Source organism: Macrotis lagotis, chromosome X (assembly GCF_037893015.1).
Source record: "Macrotis lagotis isolate mMagLag1 chromosome X, bilby.v1.9.chrom.fasta, whole genome shotgun sequence".
Taxonomy (NCBI): Eukaryota; Metazoa; Chordata; class Mammalia; order Peramelemorphia; family Peramelidae; genus Macrotis; species Macrotis lagotis.
Genome location: NC_133666.1, coordinates 527,455,050 through 527,479,083, shown reverse-complemented (window position 1 = coordinate 527,479,083; position 24,034 = coordinate 527,455,050). Strand labels below are relative to the sequence as shown.

Here is a 24,034-nt window from a genome sequence, read left to right as displayed (position 1 = left end):
AGCTCACACAAGTGTGCTATTTTCTTTTTGTTAAAAAAATGAGGAAGGGTATTGAGAATTGGAATTTATATATCAAATTCAGCACATAGTCTCATGCTTCACAATTTTGCTGCTAGATTTCAGATTGATATAAACTTATCTGGGTTCTTTGATCAGTATAAGGAAGTTCTCCCAATGTGCGTTTTGTAGTAAACAGCAGCAAAATACCAAAATAAAATACTATATTGCTAAAAGCAGCTACTCCTGCTTGTGCCTTTAGAATACTATTTGCAGATATAAAAAAAACACCCAGAGAATTTGTGCCATCACTGCTTAATTAGGAGCTATTCTGAGGAACAGAGTAGCTTAATTATTTTCTGCTGTACAGTTCAAGGCATGATAGAAAAATGAGAAACTCCTTATACAATATGAAGAGGCAATTATTCATTACATTTTCTGGAAAAGAAAAAACCCCACCACAAATTTCAGTGGGATACAGACATGCCAGCATTACATTTAGCACTCTAAAGGCACATTTCAGGTAGTACAACAATGATTTTGGTAAGACCAACTGCTTACATACACACACACACGCGCACACACACACGCACACAGTTTTTAATGGTTTAAAAAACCCAAATTTGTTACTTTAGAAAAAACATATGCAGTGCATTTTCAGCAACATTATCGCCACAGCTCTGATTACTCAGTCCAAACAGAAGTAGTAGTTTCCTCATATGTTGATATGGCTTCTCTGCACTAATTCCCATCAGGCCAAAAAATGTTAGGGCAGGTTTAGTAAAGATTGAATTGTTGCACAAATGAACATTTACTCATCAGATCCCACCGATCTCTTCTGTGCCCGTTTCCGGGGCAACCTCCTTGGAGAAGCTTTATCTACAAGAGAAGAAGTATAAAGGTCACATTAACCCACAATCAAAACTGAATCAAATTCAAGAGCATATTTAAAAAAGTCTACTTTTTCCTTCAACAGAAGACTGCTATTAATTTTTCCAAAATATACATAGTATAAAATGATGAAGGATAGTTGTTTAAATTTATTTGAAGTTGCTGCATTTCAAAGTCACTCTAATGGGGGGGCATGCAAAAAAAAATCTCTAAATTCATTTTAATAGGGAAGAAAAATTCACTCTTGGTGGTCAACATAGATAAAGATAGAAACATTTTAAAAAATCTATACATGTTAAAAATGGTTTGACCTTGATGATTAAAAAGCTTTCAAATTTATTTCACTTGTTACAAATTAAATTTTCTTAATTTACCATCTAATGGGAAGCAGTTAGGTGGCTCAGTGGACAGTGCTAGGCCTGGAAAGATGAGGACCTGAGGTCAAATTTTCTCTCATCCACTAACTGTGTGACCATGGGCAAGTCACTTAATTCAAGTTTGCTTCAAATTCCTCATCTGTAAAATGAGCTGAAGGAAAGGGCAAACCATTCTAGTATTTTTGCCAAGAAAACCCCACAGACCATATTGGTGTGCTATAAAAGTTCACGGAATCATGAAGACTTAGACATGACCAAACAGCCACAATTTTTCCAAATCCCACTTTTTGTTTAATATTATCTTGTAGTTAAGGGGCGGCTAGGTGGTGCAGTGGATAGAGCACTGGGCCTGGAGTCAGGAGTACCTGAGTTCAAATCCGACCTCAGACACTTAATAATTACCTAGCTGTGTGGCCTTAGGCAAGCCACTTAACCCCATTTGCCGTACCAAAAAAAAAAAAAACAAAACACAACTAAAAAAAAAAGGATCATCTTATAGTTGGAAATAGCAGGTTGTAAAGGAAATGGAGCAACACTTCAAGAATCAAAAAAGGCAGCACGGTTATAAAAGCCAGCCTGGAAGCCAAGATGACATGGGTTTAAGTTCTGCCTCAGACATATACTAAGAAAAGCAGCTATGCCATTTAATTACCTCTAGGCAATTTTCTAAAACTCTGAGCTGCTGAGAGGGTGCTAATCCATTGTTAGAGAAAGCTTTCTAGCCAGGATGCTCCCCATACCAATGAAATTACAAATCCAGTTCCTATCCCAATCAGAACTAAAAGAATTAAAAATAACAATAAACTCAACAAACTTGGTACTAAATTAGAGAAGCCCATAGTGTTTAGTGGAAAAAGGACTGAACTTGAAATGAACAAAACCTAAATTTAAATTCTTTGTTTAACAATAACTATCCATTTGCATATAGACATGTCACTTAAATTCTCAGTTAGCTAAGCAACCCAAAGATCATAAGTTAAGGACAAAGTTAACCACTAGCACTGGTAGAAGAAGCTTGCCAATGAGATGGACCCTCTACCAATAAAATCAAAGACTTCAAATCTCTCCTCCAATATGTTACATACAGCCATATTTTCCCTTTCTCTCTCTCCTCTCTTTCAATTCTTGACAATTTTATTTGTCATGGTATCTAACAGCATCCAGGTAACTAGGAGTGCATTAAAAAATTATTTTGCTTTCAGTCAACAAGAATCAGCACACATATATCTAAAAATACCCAAGTTATAGAGGTCTGTGATAACAGACATACATTGGTTATTATTAAATATTGAAAAGGAAAATAAAGTATTAAATACAAGCATCAATACTTTTATCATATAAAATAAATTATTTAATATAGCATGGATGCAGAATGAGCTGCCAGCTAATCAAACATCTAGATGGACATCTATCTATATATGGTAAGATTGCAAGTAAGGAATTCATGTTTATAAACTACACAAATAAAACATTTCATTTATAGCCATGCTTGATGTGTATCATACATGTATAACACCAAGTTTTTTTTGGTTTTTGCAAGGTAGTGGGGTTAAGTAGCTTGCCCAAGGCCACACAGCTAGGTAATTGTGGGGTTAAGTAGCTTGCCCAAGGCCACACAGCTAGGTAATTATTAAGTGTCTGAGACAGGATTTGAACTCAAGTCCTCCTGACTCCAAGGCCAGTGCTCTATATCCACTGCGCTACCTAGCTGCCCCCATAATACCAAGTTTTTAAAAGAAGTGAAATACAACAAAATATACTTAACAACCGTATACATAAAAACAATAAAAAAAAACCTGATTGCATTTTTGAGGACAGGGTTTTTCGTAATCAAGTAAATACTCAAGAGTCATTATAAGGGGTATAAATTATCAATAATATTACAGATATAGGATAGTTACCTAAATTTTCAATTATTGATGTTAACAAATCAACTTTTACTGAATTTTAGATGATGTATTGCCAGCACATAATGATAATGATTCATCCCATATATTTATTATCTCATTTTACTGTAATATTCCTACTTACCTGAACCTAGGCCATGAGGATTCCTATCATTCCCTATCTAGTTATATGATCTTCAGTAGTCACTTAAGCTCACCTGAACTTCAGTTTCCTAAACTATACAATAATTATCTGCCCTATCATAGGGATTGAAAGATTAATATATGTCGATTACTTTACTAATTCTTATCTTACACACAAATGTAAGAATTGACTATCTGGTTTCCCAGCCCACAAAAGACTAGAAGACAAATGGGCAAAACCCTAAGTCAAGAACATATAAATTTACATTGAAATCTAAACACCCTAAAAATAACAGGACCAAGAAAAGGTAGAAAGCATTTAGGAGAGAATAAATAAACACAAGGATATTTGTAGTATGTTCTATGGGTCATATAGTCAAAGTAAGAACATAAATAGAATGATAAGATGTAGCTAGATAAATCATTCTGTTGAAAGAAAAATAGATAAACCCTTGATTTGCTTTGCTTGCATTTTTTTACAAATAAGGAACTACCAAATGGTCCGAGAAATGAACTGTAACAAAAAGATACTAGATAGCATCAGATATGTACCTTAGACCTTAGAAAGGTTTATTTTATTTGTAACCAAAAATCTCGATTTAACATTCTCCCTCCAAAGAGAAAAATTCCCATATACTAAGAAAAATAGGATATGAAAAATCACAACTATCAGATACCACTTTCTATTTTTTAAAATGTAATAAATTCAGGAAGTTATTTTTTATAATTATATAGATCTTTTTTTTAATCTCAAGGAAAAACTAGGAATAGAAGATCAGAGATTCTACATAACAATTCAACAGGGCAACAGGAGGTTCTCTAAATGGAAATTCTGACAGTTAAACAGATTCACAAATAATTTCAATAAGAAAAAAAGGAAGAGGACAATGTATGAAAAGAAAACAAAAAAAAACCATAACACTTTTATTAAGAATTAAGAATGGTCAAAAAAAGATAAGCCACTATGAAAATTCAGTACTCTAAGTACAAGGTTCTGTATTAAATCATAGGCAAAGAAGTCCCAATTTACAGAATCAGAGTGGAATAGACCTCATAAATCACAATGGCAATACCCTACCTGAACAAATATCTACTTTGTGATTTTCCCAAATCTCTGCTCCTAAATTTGTGCTCTTACAGCCAAATAGAACATGTCCTCTCCCTCAGTTCACCCTTAAGTTTTCTTTCCTTTAATAATCCAGTTCTCTGACCAAATGCAAACAAATATTACCTAATTATAATGACCAAGCTTTTCCCCTAAGGATGAGAAAATATATTCCTCTCTCCATTTTCTTGAAAAATTAAGGGGAGGAGTTAAAGCAGGTGGGAAACATTTTATATACTTAGTCTAACTTGGTGTTGTTTTTTTCCCTTTTTATTATGAGAAATGGGAAAAGGGACATATGCAGAAATGAAAGCAATGTAAAAACAAATAAAAATAGCACGCATATATCCATCAAATACTCTTCAACTTAAGATTATCCATCCTAAAAGTGGTGTCTAAAAGTGAACATAATACTTTAGATTTGGTCTGAACATGTTTGTATGTATTGTTTCACCTCTTTCTTCCTAAATATTACATTCATACCACCACTAGTTTTTAATCATACTATTTATTCATATTAAGCTTACAACCTACTAATTCTCCCAGATTTTTTGTAAATTTTTTGAATCTGAGTATAAGATTTTAACTTAATCCCTATTAGACTTGGCCTAACTTTTCTAGCCTGCTGAGAAATGTTTTGCAGCTTGACAGACACTTCTGACACTATTTTTTTTTTTAGGTTTTTGCAAGGCAAATAGGGTTAAGTGGCTTGCTCAAGGCCACACAGCTAGGTAATTATTAAGTGTTTGAAACCGGGTTTGAACCCAGGTCCTCCTGACTCCAAGGCCGGTGCTTTATCCACTGCACCACCTAGCCGCCCCTGACACTATTTCTTAAGAGGACAATTACACTATGTTTTTGTATTGATTTTCCATTATTTGCTCTTGCTTCTACTTTTAGAACAGGTCTTTTTAAAAGCCAAATTGTTGGGTCAGCTAGGTCCCACAGTGGATAGAGCATGGGCCCTGGAGTCAGGAGGACCTGAGTTCAAATCCAGCCTCAGACACTTAATAATTACCTATCTGTGTGACCTTGGGCCAAGTCACTTAGCCCCCACTGCCTTGCAAAAAAACCTAAAGAAACAAAACCCAGACTGTTCACTTAAAGACAAATAACTTTGGTTCCTATTTCTATAAGGGTATTATTAACTTGCTTTCTGAGGTTCATATCAACTCTGTTTCTGTGAAATGAGAGTTCTTTCTCTATGAACCTAGTATAGAGCGAAAACAATGACTAATTGTGCATATTGCTAGTCACATAGCAACCATACTAATTCAGCTCCTCTTCTCTAATACCTCCCTCATGTGTCTCCCTTAAATTTTGATTTTCCTAATGTTGGGCTCTTACCATTTAACTTTGCCACTCCATAAATTCCAGTGTCAACTTATTACTTCTGGGACTAAATACAAACTCTCCTTCCTGGCATTTAAGGACCTTCAAACCTAGTTCCAACCTTCCTTTCCAAACTTATTATACATCACTTCCCTTCATACTGTCAAAACTAAAGCCAAATTGGCTTTCTTGCTGTTCCTCACATGACATTGCCTCCTACTTGTGTCTTCAACTGTTCCTGAATATAATTTCTTTCTTCCTGAGTTTCTTAAGTTTTCTTCAAAACTCAGTTCAACTATGCCCAAAGGGCAACAAAAACGTGCATACCCTTTGATTCAGCCATACCACTACTGGGTCTATATCCTGAAGAGATGATGAAAAAGGGTAAAAACAACACTTGTACAAAAATATTCATAGCAGTCCTATTTGTGGTGGTAAAGAACTGGAAATCAAGTAAATGTCCTTCAATTGGGGAATGGCTCAGCAAACTGTGGTATATGTATGTCATGGAACACTATTGTTCTATTAGAAACTAGGAGGGATGGGAATTCAGGGAAGACTGGAGGGATTTGCATGAACTGATGCTGAGTGAGATGAGTAGAACCAGAAAAACACTATACACCCTAACAGCAACATGGGGTGATGATCAAGCTGATGGACTTGCTCATTCCATCAGTGCAACAAGCAGGAACAATTTGGGGTTCTCTGCGATGGAGAATACCATCTGTATCCAGAGAAAGCAATGTGGAGTTTGAACAAAGACCAAAGACTATTACCTTTAATTAAAAAAAAATTATTATATAATTTTGCCATCTCTTATACTTTACGTTTCTTCCTTAAGGATATGATTTCTCTCTCATCACATTCAATTTAGATCAATGTATACCATGGAAACAATGTAAAGACTGACAAACTGCCTTCTGTGGGGGGTGGGGGAGGGAAGTAAGATCAGAGAAAAAATTGTAAAATCAAAATAAATAAAATCTTTATAAAAAAGAAAAAACAAAACTCAGTTCAAGAATCCCTTTTGATATAAGGTCTTACCCCCCCCCAAATCTACCAGGGGTCTAGAAAAGGTCACACACAAAAGCAATTCCTCCTATCATATACCAAACCCGAGGCTAATATTACGGAGCATCTGCTTAAAAACCTTTGAGGGAGAATCCACTACCTTTTAGAAATCCCAATTTTTAGGAGGGCAGTGGATACAGAACCAGTCGTAGAGTCAGGAAAATTCATGTTCCTCAGTTATATCTGGCTTAAGATACTAGCTGTAAGACCCTGGGCAAGTCATTTAATCCTATTTGCCTCAGTTTCCTCATCTTTGAATAAGCAGAACGAAATGGTAGACCAAGAAAATTTCAATTGGAGTCACTAGGAGTGGGACATAACCAAAAATGACTGAACAACAATGAATTGTTAGGAATTTTTTTCTGGATAGGAAAAGTGCAACCCATTGTTTTTGATTCTACCCAATGAGTCAAACAGAAAAAGACTAATCTCTTTTCTACATGACAGTTCTTCAAATAAATACAGTTGTTATGTTTCCTGAGTCTTCTTCAACCAATCTACTACCTATGATACAGATTCAAAGTCCTGAAGATATCTGATTACTACCTTACTCTTGACACCTTCCAGCTTATCCATATTCCTAAAACTCTGAGGAGTATAATACACAATATACCTCAGATGATTTATGATGAATGCAGAGTACAGTGGGATTATGACTTCTTATTCCTGAAAGCTTTCTCTTCTCAGTGCAGCCCCAAACCAGAAAATTATCCTGTATAATTCAACAAGCATTTATTAACCACCTACTTACTATGTATCAAGCATTGTGTCAAGTGCTGGGGAAACAAGAAAAAAAGGTTCCTCTTCTCAGAGAACTCACAGTCTAATGGGGGAAAGAACAATATACAAACAAGATGCCAATGAAGTCAGGAGATAGAGATGAGGAGGCAAAGTTCCAAGCATGGGGACAGTCAGTGAAAATGTTCAGTGAGGAAATGGGGGTGTTACCTAGTGTTTGTGAGGGACAACAAGGAGGCCAATGTTACTGGTTTGCAGAATTGGTGGAGGGGAGTATGGTATTAGCAAGACTGGAAAAGCAAAAAGACCTACCAGATTATGAAGGATTTTTAAAAGCCAAAATGCAGAAAAACACTGCACACCCTAACAGCAACACAGGGGTGATGATAAACCTTGATGGACTTGCTCATTTCATCAGTGCAACAATCAGGCACAATTTGGGGCTGTCTGCAATGGAGAATACCATCTGTATCCAGAGAAACAACTGTGGAGCTTGAACAAAGTTCAAGGACTATTCCCTTTAATTTAGGAAAAAAACCTGCTATCTCTTATTGTCTGATCTTATTATCTCTTTATGTTTCTTCTTTAAGGATATGATTTTTCTCTCATTACACTCAATTTGGATAAATGTACAACATGGAAAAAATGTAAAGACTGACAAATTGCTTTCTTGGGGGGTGGGGGGAGGGAAGTAAGATTGGGGGAAAAATTGTAAAACTCAAAATAAATAAAATCTTTAATTAAAATGAAGATTTTATTTCATCCTAGTGATAACTGGGAGCCACTGGACTTTATAACTGGTTTTCCTCTTCTGTATAAAAAATTGTAAGATTAAAGGTTTACTTCCCCTAAGGCTCCTATTGTTTCTACTTCAGGAATTAGATCCTCCTAAGCTTTTTAGACACAGGTCCCAAATGGTACAATTCCCTTCTATTTCCTCTATGCTACCAAGGATATCCTAATTATAAGAGATTGTGAATATATCTGAAGCAATACTAGACTGAGATTCAGAAAGATCCAGGTTGTACCACTAGGGGCAAACTAGTAAAATACTCTGAGCTTTCACTTTCTTAACTATTACCAGTAGAGTAACTATATGGAGTTGTTGTGAAGAAAACTCTTTGCAAATCATAAAAAATACTTTATAAATGTGAACCATCATTATGGTACGTGAATAATTTATTACTCTTTTAAAAATATATCATTCAACCAGCTATTAATCCTTCAACTACAAATATAGTACAAATTCTATTTTTTTCCATTAAAGAGAAAAATCTCAACTATAGAGTATAGGACAAATATCCTTAACTGAAATTCAAAATAGGCAGTGTATTTAGTTGCTTTAAATGAGTTCAAGTCTCTAGGTTCAGATGACATCTCAAGAGTACTGAAAAAACTCCCAGTTCTGATCAGTTAACCAAAGAGGTATTCAATGAAGAAACTGCAAATTGCATTCACAGGCTTGTAAAAGCCCAAAGTTGAAATTTTTTTTTATTTTTCAAAAAGTTACTTCCCATAATTAGGGCCTCATGAACCTTGACTAGAAACACAGACAAAATTCTAGATCTATTTTATTAAATAGATGGTAGAAGGAAGCAATGATTAGTAGGATCAAGGACAAATTTAATTAAAAAAAAAACTGTCAAACTAATTTCATTTGCCTTTTTTGTCAGTTACAATTAGTAGATGAGAAAGGCTACAAACATGGGAATTTCAGTAAGGTAGATGATAATACCTTTGTGGACCGAGATGGGGAAATATGGAGTGTATATTTGTTTGCTAGATATGGAGTTGTCTGAACAATACTAAAAGAATGTTGAGGAACAGAAAGATGCATCCTGAAAGGAACTTTCTAGTGTAGACTTACCAAACACACAACCTGCAATACTCTCAAATACTACTAAACCAGATTAAAATGTAACTGGGAAACATTTAACAAAATAAAAAGACAATAAAAAACAGATAATACATTTTAAAACTAAGATAAGGTCCTGAAAATTACTAATGAACAGATTAATGATTCCATTTCTATTTTGAGTTTGATGTCACTTCTGGATTGTTACATCAATTCCTCATTCAGTTACAAAATGATTAAAAAGTGATAAGCCATGTGAAAGGAAGAGAATTTTAAGTAGTAGTACATTCTCAGCTTGGGGAGGAGGAAATACATAAATGCATTAAGGTAGAAAAGAAAAAGATGAAAATGATGAATAGCAAAGAATGACAATGAGAATAGCTAATTAGTTGTGTTTGACTTCTTAGGAAGGAATAGTAATAGGTAAGGCCAGAAAAGTTAAGTCTGGGGCCAAGAATGTTGAAGGTTCTGAATGCTAAGCTAAAAAGTTTATATTTTAACCTACCAGTAATGGGGAAGTAGATTGAAGTTTCCTAGAATATATATTTAGGTCTGTATAACAGGAAGATTACCCTGGCAGTTGTGTGAAAGATAAATTTCCACATAGTGCCTGGCACATGAATAAGATTGGGAAGCAGAGAAGCCTTGAGCTAAGGAGAACAACTTTAAAACTATAAGTCTAATGGAAATTAAGATATAAGTCAGAGTAGCAGCACAAAAGGAAAGGAGATGGAGGATAATCTAAAGTCTCTTACAGTTCTAATGATAATTTATAAGTCTATATGATATATTAAAGGTAGAGTGGTAACCTGATTTGATATTTAAGAGTACATGAGAAAGTGAAAACCATAGATAACTCACAGGTTAACAACCTGGAAAACCAGAAATATGATGGTACCACGAAGATATGCCAAAGCTGAGAGGGGCAGTCGGTGGGCATAGGAGGAAAAAGAAAAGTTATGCTGAATTGGAAGTGGAAATAGGACATCCAGGTAAAATTAGACAGAGCCCTGGAAATGAATGTTTGTAGTTCAGATTAGACTTTGGATGCCCTGATATGTAAAACCAAAGCAGATAAGTTAACCAGACATCTGCATTTGGGGAGTTTAAAGGGGAAATTTAATAAAAAGCTGTCCCTTTTGAAGAAAAAAAAATCTTAGAAGGTCTGGTTAAATTGATTCTGATTACATTTTAAAACAACAATTGTGTTCTAAACTATTAGGTTCAGATTTTCAATAGAAAAAGCATAAAACTTCTGTTCTCTCTTTCATACCATCTTAACCCTTATGAGATTTAAAAGACCAATTTTTTTCCTTTTCATCTTTTTTCTCCAACTATAAGCTCATGCTAAAGTTACTGAAATACTTAAAAATAGTGATTAAAAAAAACTAGGCTATTTTTGAATATAAAAACTACTTGGTACCATAATTTTGTTAAAGAAAAAGTTTTCATCTTCACAAAAATTTGCAATATAAATGTATACATAATATCTTTATCAGTTATTAAACATTTATTAAGTAACTACTATGTGCCAAGCACTGGAGATACAAAGTGAGGTGAAAGAAGTGCTTGCTCTCAAGGAGCTCACAATCTAATCAGAGAGGCAACATGTAAACAAACTATGTATAAACAAGCTATATATGGAATAAATAGGAAAAACCAACCCAGGGCAAGTCCTAAAAGAGGGATTGGGTAAGGCTTCCTGTAGAAGGTGGGATTTTTGTTGGAACTTGAAGGAAACCAGGAGGCAGAGATGGAGAGAGAGTATTCCATGCCTATGGACCATTCAGAGTCTTATCTGAGGACCTTGAGAGTCTTATTTGAGGAACAATAAAGAGGCCAGTGTCACTGGATCAAAGAGTATATATGTGTGTGTGAGTGTGGGGTAAAGAAGACTAGAAGGGTGTGGGAGGGGTGGCCTACATTACAACAAGCTTTGAATGTTAAATAGAGGATTTTATTTTTGATTTTGGAGGTGACAGGGAGCCACTGGAGTTTTTTTGAGGAGGGAAATGCGAAAGAATCAGGTTAAAGTTTTCTTTTCTTCCTCCTGAAAAATCAAACTATGGTCATTTATCAATTTTCTCTAAGAAATATAATGCTGAAAACTGCATGACCATTAATTGGGATTTCATAACTAACTGAAATGATGTGTTGCTATCCAAGGAAAGTTCCCATTACTACCAAGCATCATCAACAAAGTTTAATTGCCTCACCTCGTCTACTCTGCACTGAAGCAACAGGAAAGAAAAGAGATAGGAAAAGATTAGGAATATAAAGAATTCACACACATCCTTAAATATAAAATTAAAGACAGATTTTTTAGAAAACTCACCTAAAAGTAAAAATAGATGTTTAACATTCAGACAAACCTTATACTTATACTATGTAAAAAGAGTTACTACTTTTCCTTTCCTCTCCTAGGAAAAACACAGACCCTGGCCACTCTTATTTTTATTATGGGGTTTCTTTTGGTAGAAAGGGAGTTATAAGAAGGATGTGAATGTTTACCACTTTCATGGAAAAAGCAAAGCATTTAATCAACTTTTAAAATATACAAGGTTGTACACAAGATTTGAGAACAGTAAACAGGAAGAAATGACTTTTAAATCACATTTACTTCTTTATTAAGTTTTCCTTAGAAAAGAATTATGAAGACATTTAGGTCAACCTCAAGCTTCTCAGTTACTTCCCCCACCAAAATTTTTATGCATACTTACTGATTTGATTCAAAGTCTCTTGGGGAATCCAACTCATATCAACATCATTTTGGTTTGATGTACCCATTTCTACTTTCTGGACCGGTCTTTTTCTCTAAAGGAACACACAAATAATTTTAGATAAATCAATCCACAAATAAAATTTATTAGAATTATAACCAACAACTATTCATTTCATTACAAAAATCTAAGAAAATCTTCAATTTCAATAAGCAGACCACATAAAAAAAGATTTTTCTCATAAATAACATAAAGTATCAAGTTATTATAACTCACGATTAAGTGATTTTCATGACTTTAACAATCTGGAAGAGAGCAATTTCTTACCTTCCTAGATTCGAGAAGCTGATGAAGCCCAACTACAACTAGTAGTCCAAGTCCAGCAAGGAACATATACATAAAGATCCTTATTTTAAGGAAGGAAAAAAAAAGCACAAGGAATTATCATAAATGCAGATGGTTGCTATTATATTTTGATACATGCCATAAATCCTCTATGTAACTTTATGAAAAAGAAATGGAAATTTTTTTTTTGGTTTTTGCAAGGCAATGGGGTTAAGTGACTTGCCCAAGGTCACACAGCTATATAATTAAGTGTCTGAAGTTGGATTTGAACTCAGGTCTTCCTGACTCAATGGTTGTGCTCTATTCACTACCTAGCTGTCCAGAAATGGAATTTTAAAGAATTCAATTAAATTGACATATACTGACCATGTAACCCTGAATAGATCTCAGTATTCTAAGACAACTGTCTAAAACCCCCAAACTACAAGAAAATATAATATACATAGGCAAAGGATTTTCCCCCTACAAGAAGTTATCTATACCACTGAAATCACAAGTCTGTTTTTTTATTTATAAAAAGGTGTTACGAAGGTTTAATAAATTATTTTATGACATCTCCAGGAAATTATGAATGAAGACAAGCTGGCCAACTTCCTTGCTCTTCATAAGATAGTGTGTCTTTTTAAGCTACATGAATCCCCAATTCATAGTAATATTGAAATATTAAGCATGTGTTTCAAAGTAAATCATAAGTTTCCTTATAAACTAAGTTTTTTTGCAGCACATACATGAAATATACAGAAATAAAATTGAATCAAGGCTTTACTTCAACTATAAAGATTACATTCTCTCTCATTTTAACTAAGCAGTCTGAATTTCCCTAAGTAAAACATATTGCCTCTATCATTTTGGGAATGACATGGCCACCTAAGAAACATATTTAGGAAAACTGCCTATCAGGAGTGAATGCATGGTACAACAGAAAGGTTCCTGGATTCACTCCGACTCTTCATTTACTACTAGGGTGAAACAGGACAAGTCACTTCAACTTTTCTGCAATTCAGTTTAGGCTGGGCTAGATAACCTCCAAGGTCCCTTCCAGCTTTAGATTTATGATCCTATGATTTATTTTTATCACAACTCTCTCTTACGTTTCTCCATCCAACCCATCTTCTCTTTCAATAATTGTAACTGTTTGATTGAAGACAGCATCTTGGAACACGTTGCCCTATTAAAACATGAAAAGTTGAAATGAGGAAAGTTTCAAAGAGATTTTAAAATCCATTTAAAAGTCACATTAGATGATCTTAAAGCATTCTCATAATTGATGAGGACAATAAACGTAGCCAGCAGGACTGCTACAAACAAATTTTAATTATAATTCATTAGTTTAAAATTACCACCAATTGGCAAAAATTGGAAATCGAAAAATTGTCCATCAATTGAGGAATGAACAAGTTGTGGTTTGACTGCGATAAAACACTATTGTGCCACAAGAAATGAGGAGCAGGATGGTTTTGGCCTGTAAAGACTTTAATGAACTAATACAAAGTGAAATGAATACAACCAGGAGAACATTGTATACAGTAACAGCAATATTGTAAGAAAAATCAACTGTGAATGACTTAGCTTTTCTTAACAATACAAGGATCCAAGACAACAAGTTATAATGAAAAATGTTATCCAACCCCAGAGAAAGAGCTGATGGAGTCTGCATATAGATTGAAGCATACTTTTTACTTTATTTTTCTTGGATTTTTTGTTTTGGGGGGAGTGAGTTTCTTTTACTACATGAATATGAAAATATGCTTTACATACACATATAATCTATATAAAATTGCTTGACTTCTTAATGAGGGAGTGAGAGATTTGGAACTCATAAATTAAAGATAAATCTTAAAAAAGTGATTTTATATGTAACTGGAAAAAATAAACTACTAAATAATTTTTAAAAAATTAAAGGACTATAGGCCAGCTAGATGGTGCAGTGGATAGAGCACACTGGTCCTGAAATCAGGAAAACCTGAGTTCAAATCCGACCTCAATAATTACCTAAGTTGGGCGAGCCACTTAACCCCATTTGCCTTGCAAAAAAAAAAAAAAACCCACCCAAAAAAATACAATTCAAAAAATCAAATGATTGTTACTGAAGAATCACACATACTACAATGTAGTATCTCTCCTCTATTTCACTTATAATAAAGATACTTGTACCACTGCTAATATTGCCTCTTTGAGAACCAAAGGAAAAAGAAAATGAAGGAATGACAACACTAGTGAAAAGGAGAAGAGAGACATAATTAAAAAACTGTCAGTACAACATTTTCATCATATTAATTTCTTTCCCTCTTAAGTGAAGAGAAAAATAGAGGTTTAATAGCAACATATCATTTAAAAAAGGAAAGGAAATTTCAAATTTATCTTCTATATGGCAAAAGATTAGAAATTAATCACTTCAAAACGAATAACTTTCTTTAGTGAAAATGTTATCAATGAGACACTTAAGTCACTTTAGCATCAGGTTTCATGCATCAAAGATCATATTTGTCCAATTTAACAAGAATACCATCAAACCTGGTTTAATAGAATTAACTGATTCAGGCAAAACAATGTTATAAGGTACTCATGGGTCTAGGACTAGGACTAGCTCAGGTCAATACCAACAATATGATTTCTGATTTCCTCTTGGGCAAATGACATTATTGTTGGGACAACTTTATAAAGGGTATGCTTCTACTTCCTCATATTTAACTCATATCCAACTCAGAAACATAAAAATAATTTAGAGATCTTTTAAAATCCATTAACAAAGATAATTTAATGACCACTTTTCCCTAAAATACTGTAAAATGAAGAATAGTACTCTATACTACTACATGAAACTATTTGCCAATCAACAAGTCTCAGATGTGAAAAAAATATTGTTTTTTATCTGTTTTGAAGATCTTTGAACTGGATAAAAATTATATCCGCAGATTGGGTATCATCTTATTCTGTAATTTTATAGATGAAAAGATAACACTATTAAGGGTATGAGACACTAAATGTCTCATTAAGTATTATAAGACACCTGTCTATTTTTAAAGGTTATAAGTTTTGATTTGAAGGCAGGAAAAAAAAAAAACCTGACATATCCTTTAGGTTAATGTTGAATGCTAGAATTCTAGGTTATCAGTTCTATTCTGTTGCTTAACATATAATATACATATAATGTGAACCAAAAGACATCAAGATTTATGTATGTTAGGCTTCTCTGTTCCCAGTGCACTGGAAATCATGTTTAAAAAACTTTTGAGATAAGTAAAAGTTATAATAAATTGTAAAACAGCCTAAAAGTAGGCGACTAGAGAAGAAGGAAATCTTGGATAATTCACCAATTAATGAGTGGCCTATGATCCAGAATGACTATTTATCAAGCAAAATGTCATTCCTCACTTGGGTTATGACTTCAAATTGGGGGGGGGGGGGGGGGGAGAAGCATAAGTAGCTCTTACATTTAAATCTTTGTAGTTCAGATTGATGACTAGACCAAATGGTCGCCCACCCATGGGCTCTGCAGGGATGAAAGAGTACTCAAATGTTGCCTGCCTCTGCGGTGGCACTACGGTGTTCAGAGGAAGAGCTGTAAAATTCTGGATATAAAACTGGTAATCCTGAGGATAGCGGAATGAGGCATCTAGGGATTCAACAATAAAGTCTTCTGTGCCCTTGTTTGTAAAGCCTACCAGGAACTTCACAATGTTATTTGCTGGGAAATCTACAAAAGAATATGAAGATAAGTTAGCTTTCAACAAGATATAAAATTAAAGTCTAAACACACAATTCCAACCTTAAAAATTACACTTCTCTACATTTATAGAAGTCAAATCTCAGTTATGAATATATGATCTGGAAGCTGGCGTAAATACTAACAGCACCCTAAGCACTACCTCCACTTGTGAACATGTTTTATCACCTACTACAGTAGAATGTAAGTTTCTTGAGGACAAGGGGAAGTTTTATTTTTACATATCCGACGATGATATTTGTCCTTCATTCTCGAAGACTATGTCATAAGAGAGGTGATAGCATGACAAACACGTGAGAGCAAGTTATAATAACCAAAAGTATTGTCAAGACCTTGAGTGATAAAAATGTAAAATAAAAAAGCCAAAAGGAAAAATTACAAAACGAGTGGAAAAACAAATCCTTCCTTCAAATTAATACTCTTACAAATAGAAGGGCAGTTAGGTGGCACAGAGGATAGCACACTGGCCTTAGAGTCAGGAGGACAGGAGTTTGAATTTGGCCCTAGACAAATGTGTGTGAACTTGGGCAAGTCATTTAACCTTGATTTCCTTGTATCTGGTGTCCTCTCTAGTTGTTTGGATTCATATCTGGCCACTGGACCCAGATGGTTCTGGAGGAGAAAGTAAGGCTGGTGACTTATCACAGCACCATCTCACTGAAATCCAATTCATGTGCTTGTCCTGACATCACCCCCTTGGGTGTCATAATATTCTTCAAGGATGAAGGACAAACATCATCATTATCATCTTACAATTAGATGAAGCAAAAAAGTACACCAGCACGAAAGAGAAATTTTCAGAAATCCATGCTTAAAAATAATCACTTTTAAGATAATCTTGCAACTTTCACTTATGGAGCACTGATCCAATTGAGAGCTAACTGCAAAACTATTTCTCAATATTTTACATAAAATATTATACAATACTATAATACAACAATTTGAAAATTTCTGAAAAGAGAATCTTTGAAAATGCTTACAGGCATTTAATTCCTAGGTCAAATAGGTTTTTCTGTGTTTTTTTCTTCAGTTTATTTTTCCTTTTAAAGTTCTATATGTCGTTCTTTAAATCAGGGATGGGGAAAAAACCATGGTCTGATGCTGCCATGGAAACTGCAAACAGGACTTGAAATTCAGTAAATCTAGGCAGCTTTTTACGGATGAATTAATTAACTGTTTGGCCAAGTATAACAGGCTACTTTTTAAGTTTTGGCCCTTGGAAAGGTTTACTACCTCTGCTTTAAATAGACTTCTACATCTAGCTCGGCTCCCTACTTATGATGATTACTGAGTAATATTTTTATTTGTTGTGCTGAAAAATATTTATTTTACCTTCTCCTTTTACAAATAAGATGGTTGTATCTGCACTTGGTGAAGCTTCAGGTTCACCAGAGAGGTCTTCTTCTTTTTCTTCTGCCTAAGAATATTAAAAAGGGTTATATTATATACAAAAAAGTCATATTACTGACACAATCTTCCTGGCTTTTATTCTATCATCAAAAGAATAAGAAGTGACTAGGCATATCAGATGCCTAACTATTTCTTCTTTCTAACTGATTCTAAACAAATTCTTCTCTGTGAGGATTACTCACTATTTAAGAAATCATTATAAGGAAATGTAATCAGAATGAAGTAAAGAATAATGGGCTTTAAGACTACAGACTGGGGTTAAAATTTTTGCTTTATAGTTTACTTTGTGTCCTTGAAGAATAACAGCTGGCATTTATTTAGTGCCACAAGATTTGCAGAGTTCTTTCTATCAATTCATTTGTGATGTGCTAACATCCTACTTATACAGATTCAATATAACAATCATTTAAGCAGCTGCTGTATTGAAACACTAAGCTAGGTACTAAGAATATAAATATAAAAGGGCAGCTAGTTGGCACAGTAGATAAAAAAAAAAACAGGTCCATAATCAGGAACATCTAGGTTTAAATCTGGCCTCAAATATTTACTAGCCTTGTGCCTGGGTACATCACCTAACCCTATCTGCCCATGTTTCCCCATTTGTAAAATGAGTTGAAGAAAACAGCAAACCATTCCAGTATCTTTGCCAAGAAAATCCCAAATGTGGCCATGAAGAACAACCAAACAAATACAAAAAGCATTAGTCCCTGCCTTCAGAGTTTTTATTCTACTGGGGGAATACAAGATATATAAAAAGTTATTTCAGAAATAGGGGGAACACTAACAACTAGGGGCAACAGGTAATACCTTTGGGTACTGTCTGTCCTTGGGACCCCTCATTCTAATTGAAGGAATGTTTTAGAATCTCCATTTAAGGAAAGTGCCCAATTATTTCTTCATTTTCCATCAGACTGCACTCCTTTGGACTTCTCCATCTTGCTCCAGCAACCTCTTCATTCTGGATTATCATCATTTCAGCCCTGAATTCATAGAGAACCTCTACTTAAGGAGGGCACTCAAGTTAGCTATCTCTTCAAGCCCCACCAGACTGCACTCCTCTGGCCCCTTTTCTAGCTTCCTTGCTCTCTTAGGTTATCTTCCCCCTTTACAATGTAAACTCTTTGAGGCATGGATTGTCTTTCTTTTTTATTGTATTTGTATTCCCAGGGCTTACCCTACACATATAAGTACTTAACAAATGCTTGGTGACAGCAGATAGCAGAAACAGATTTCAAAAGATGCAGAAGTTCTGTGAGGTAATGCTCCAAGCAGGAAAGATAGCTTATGAAAAGGCACAGAAGTGCATAACAAGTAAGTTAGTTTGGCCAGAGCATAGAATGTTAGGCAGAATACTGGGAAGTAAACTTAGAAAGATGGTTTAAAGCCAGTTTGTTAAGGGCTTTAAATTTCTATTTTACCCTAAAGGCAAGAGGGAGTCCCTCTTGATCAGTGGAATGGCCTAGTTGAGCCTATGTTTTAGAAATATTTATCTGGCAGGAGTAGGAAAGATAAACAGAAAAACTAAAATCAGGGAAATCAATAAAATTATTGATGAGGAATCTGAGGTATGAAGAAGTGATTTATCTTGGGTCACAGTAAATAGATTTGTTGGACTGAGGAAGGAAAGATTGGGAAAAACATAATTGACAGAGGTAATTAAGTTATTTTTTTAAATGATGAGTAGAATTCAAAAGTTGGAAGACTACCTAACTTCAAGTTTAACACTCTAACCTCTACCTTCCATTTCCTCTTAGTAGAACAGCATTGTTATTATTATTAGAAGCAGATGGCTAGAGTACTGGGTTTGAAGTCATATTTCTAGTACTTAGTAGTTATATAGAAACAATTTAACATATACATGACTCAAGAAAATTCCTAGGATTAGCGATCCTGAAGAAACTGGAAGTCATTTTGAGCATTATAAGCTTGCTTTATTATTTTATAGTTAAAGTACATGGATATGTCATGCTGTCTGATTTTAGTACTAGTTATCCATTCTACATCATGACTTTCCACATGAAGGTTTTGATATATCTTAGGCTGAGATAAGAAATCAAATGAAAAATGGGGGGGGGGGGGATTTTGCAGAAGCTGCAGATGATACAAAATGTTTAGAAACTCAGAAATGCAGGACTGTGAAAAACATTACAATACACTTTTGGCAAAATGAGAAAAAAGTTCAGTCCTTAAATGATGTCCTAAGGGAAAATGAGGGAAGGGTTTACTGCTACAGAGTTCAGATTTTACATGGATTTTCTAGATCTGTCTCATCCCCTAACCTCTGCAATGATGAAGGGAAAACTGTACCTATTTCTTGGGCTGAGTGACAAAGGATGTCAAAGTTAGGGTGATTAATGAATTGGTCATGCTCTTGAATAGGACATGGAAACCAATCATCTATCAGTAGATCTCTTCTCTCTTTTACTTGAGAAAAAAAGGAAACCAATCTTCATTAAATAGTATTTCAGTATATTATTTGTCAATCATTATGACTGCTTCTCTATTCTCATCAGGTTTACCCATCTGAAACTGATATTTTTAAAAAAAATTAAAATAGCATAAATTCATCACCAGAACCAATAAAGAAATGAATGGACTACATTAAAACAAATAACCTATCCAATTAGATTGGGAAATGCAAAAAAATTAATTATTAGTCTTAAAATTCAAGTAATAATAAGTGAAATCAGTAGAATATAAATAGGAAGAGAGAAGAAAGTTTTTGTTAGAATGGAAGCCAGTGTCCTTCATCTACATATGAAAACATGAAGTCTGAAACACTGCAGATTCAAGATTAATGTGTAATGGAATGATAATGATGTTTTCTAAATGTAAAATTTTACATTATTTCATGTTAAGTTTTTAAAAAAACTGATTGCTTTTGTTTTTATCAGTTATTTCAGGATATATATGAATCCCTTTCTTTCTTGCCTAACAAAGAAAAGTAGTCAAACAAAACATAGCTACAATAACTGCATCTGATAAAATATGCTATATTCTGTTCTTCCTGAGAGGAGAAAGACATGTTAACTCATTTGTTCTTCAGGACCAAGATTGATTATTACAGTTACTCAGGATTGGCTTCCTTTAAGACTTCTTTTAATTTGTTATTCTAGTCTGTGTTGTTTCTTGCCTTTAGAGGAACCAAGATATGGAAGGGGAGGAAGGGAACTAGTTTAGGGTACCTTTAATATAGCAAGGACAACTGATAAACTGGAGATCATATAGAGGAAGGCAATCAGAATTATAAAAGGGTCTTGAATCCATATTCCCTATCAGTTGCAGAAAATAGGGACATTTTGAAATGGAGAAGGGCACAATGACATGACAGAGTTCATAAAATTTAGATTTGTTCTCCTGCTCATCTTTTTTGGAGAGGACAGAACGAGCAGTATTGAGCAGAAGTAGCAAGGAGACAAATTTAAGTTGGATATAAAGAAAAGCTTGGAGCTATTCAGTTTGTTAGGGAAGTTAAAAGATGACTGATCTAAAGTTGCAAACTAGAAGGAACCATTGAGGCTCTTGAGTCTAACCTCATCATTTAACAGATGAAGCCCAGGGAAGTTAAATGATTTGATTCTGGTCATGCAGGGTTCTCTGACTCCAGAACCAGATGGTAGGTTCCCCTTTACAAAAAGTACCCATGAAAACAAATGCAGAGTGACTGCTAAATGAATGGGAATTCCTTTTTAAAGCCTAGGTCTGACTAGATGACTCCTGAGGTTCCTTTCATAACTCTGAAAAAAAATCTGTATTTATAGTAGGAAGTGAAAAAGAGATAAATTATCACCTACAAAAGGAAAAAACTGGTAGAGTGCATCTGAGTTCCATCCTAGGGTTCTTACTACCGTAAAATTTGTCTGTTGCAGGAGAATCCCAATCTACCATCTAGAACCCCTAATACTACAAATGACAAGAGGATTTCTAAGATCTGTCAACTTCAAATCTGATGGTCAAAGCAAGACATTGTTTTATAACCCACATAATTAGATTCTCAAAATTATGAACTTGTAATCAATTTATAACAAGTTTTATCAAGTGCTTCCCAAAAAACCATGTGCTCAAGGTACAAATACAATCTATTACTAACCAAATCTGTTGGCTCATCTTCCTCAATTTCTGCTTCATCATCTTCATCTTCAACTATTGTATCTTCCAGTGCTTCTTCAATCCTCTGTAGCATCTTGGGCTACAGCAAAATGACCCTAACAATGTAAACAAAAAGTGTTTTTAAAGGTGCATCTAAGGGCAAGACACTCAAGAGTTTGCTACCATATTGTTTGAAAGAATCACATCAGTCAAAAAAGAACACTTATGCATGTAAAACACTTTTTACATTGTGAAAAATATAGTGGTCATAGTAAAAGCAAGTAAACAGAGAAAAAAGATTTGTTATTTCTGTTTGTTCTGAGTTTCCAATGTAAAATTTTAAAGATACTTAAACAAGAAAATGAGGAAAGCTCAGATTAAAGTTAGAAGGCAAAAAAAGTAAAACAATGGTGATTTTCTATCTAAAAAATTTAAATACAAAGAAACTTCTAAGTTGACACATGATTTTCTAAAAACAGACCCTGATTACAATTTCTAGGATGACAGTATACGAATATACCAATGATCTGAGGAAAGGATGATGTGGCAATTCAGTTTAAAAAACATAGGAAAGGGAAGCAAAAATACATGTTGTAAAGTCCAGGATGAAAAGTGTTACGTGTAGACACACACAGAAATATGTATAAAACACATATATAGTCTCTTATATCCTGAGTTTGGATTCTATGTAAATGTTGATGGCAGTCAAAAACTTTGCAAAATGGAAAGAACAGTACTCTATGAAACAAAAGTACTCCGATTTTCAAACCGGTGGTATGTCATAATAATTTAAAATGAAGCACCCTTAAAAAATGAAGACTTTTTATTCATTTCAGTTTAACTTAAGATTTTAAATCACATAAATTTACTGATACAACACTTTGATAAAAAAAAAATCTCAGTTAACAATTGTCTGCAAAAAAAATTAAGAAAATGTTTGAGAAATATAACCCTGTGTGGGAGGAGGGAGGAAGAGAATCCAAGTATGACTCCAATGTCAATTTTTGTAGAAAGATTAAAACCCAAAGTAAAAGGTCAGAATCAGAATTTTGTATTAAGCTATCTTTAAGAGGTAGAAAGAAAGGAGAGCTGTAAGCAGCTCTTAAGGCAAACAATTTTTTTCTTATAACCCACAGCTGAAAAAGATTAAGTTCTCTTAGAAGGTGATCTTTCCACACATTGTGTCAAAATCTGTCAATTTACTTTCTTTGCAAAACGTGGGATTATATCATTAAAATTCAATCAAGACATTCTCTTGGAATTGGATTTTTAGAGTTGTAGAGAACCTCAGAGAACACCCCTCTTTTGACAGAGGAAACAAAGTGAAAAATGAAGCGACCTGTCCACGGTTCTATAGAAGGTTGAGAATCCAGGTTTCAGGATGCTCTTTCCACTACCACAAGCGACTTTGTGCCTTGCTCTCACAGATTCCTCTTTCCATCCCCTTCATTGCTTTGGCCGTTATTAAAGCATCTTTCACAACCTCTTCTAAGTTTCAGAGTCCAGGGTCTCTTATTTAATTGGACCTGAGGTCAGTAGTCCACAAGTGGTTTTGAGATGACATGTGAAGTGACTGAGGGATCAGGGCTACACCACCTCACACCAGCATGGCCCGGCCCAACGCGGCTCGGGGGCAGAAGAAGGGGAAAACGTCGCTTTTTTGGAGACGAAGGGGCTGGTAAGGAAAACCCGTCACCGGGCGAGTGAGAAGGTTAAGATCCCCGGGAAAAAGGCTGCGCCGCCCCCCGCGCGGGGCCGCCCGGGCGCCGAGAGACCCGGACCCCGGGAATGAATGAAGCGGCCCCCGGAGCAGAAGTGACACGTCAGCCCAGGGCCGGCGCCGCGCGTGGGGGCGGGGAGAGCCGGCCGAGGGGCGGCGCGGCTGCGCTCCGCCAGCCGCGGGCCCGCCAGCGCCCCGCCGCCGGGCCTCCTCGTGCCCCCCGGCCCCCGTGCCGGGGCTGCCGCGGGGGGAGGGGAGGAAGGGGCGCAGACCGGCGGCCCCCGCGCGCCGCCCCTCTCGCCCCCCGTCCTAGGCCTCCGGCCCCTCCGCCGACCTACCTCCGGGGCCGCCCCCGAGCAGCAGCGCGGAGGGGAAGACGAGCAGCACCAGCAGGGCCAACCGCGGGAGGAATCTCATGGTGCAGCCGGAGGGCTCTCTCGCCTCCGCAGGCTCTCACGGCGGCTTCGGCGGTAATGGCGATACTCCTCATCCGGGCCCCGAAGTGGGCGGGGCACGCACGCACGCGTCCACGGGGACGCGGCCCCGCCTCCCCGTCGCTAGCTCCGCGGTGAACGTGGCCGGGGAAGCCCGGGGCTGGGGGTGGGGCTGGGAGCGGCCACGTGACGG

General features: G+C 35.7%; 1 protein-coding gene across 1 annotated transcript; it reads right to left on the bottom strand.

Moving 5' to 3' along the window:
- Positions 1 to 468: 468 nt before the first annotated feature.
- LOC141503094 (translocon-associated protein subunit alpha-like) lies at positions 469 to 23,888 on the bottom strand. Its single transcript, XM_074208247.1, is given in 9 exon segments — positions 469 to 876; positions 12,117 to 12,210; positions 12,444 to 12,522; positions 13,553 to 13,629; positions 15,896 to 16,158; positions 17,521 to 17,605; positions 21,689 to 21,766; positions 21,768 to 21,803; positions 23,738 to 23,888. Coding segments are annotated over 9 exon segments (867 nt in total). The 5' UTR covers positions 23,825 to 23,888; the 3' UTR covers positions 469 to 808.
- Between the last annotated feature and the right edge of the window lie 146 nt (positions 23,889 to 24,034).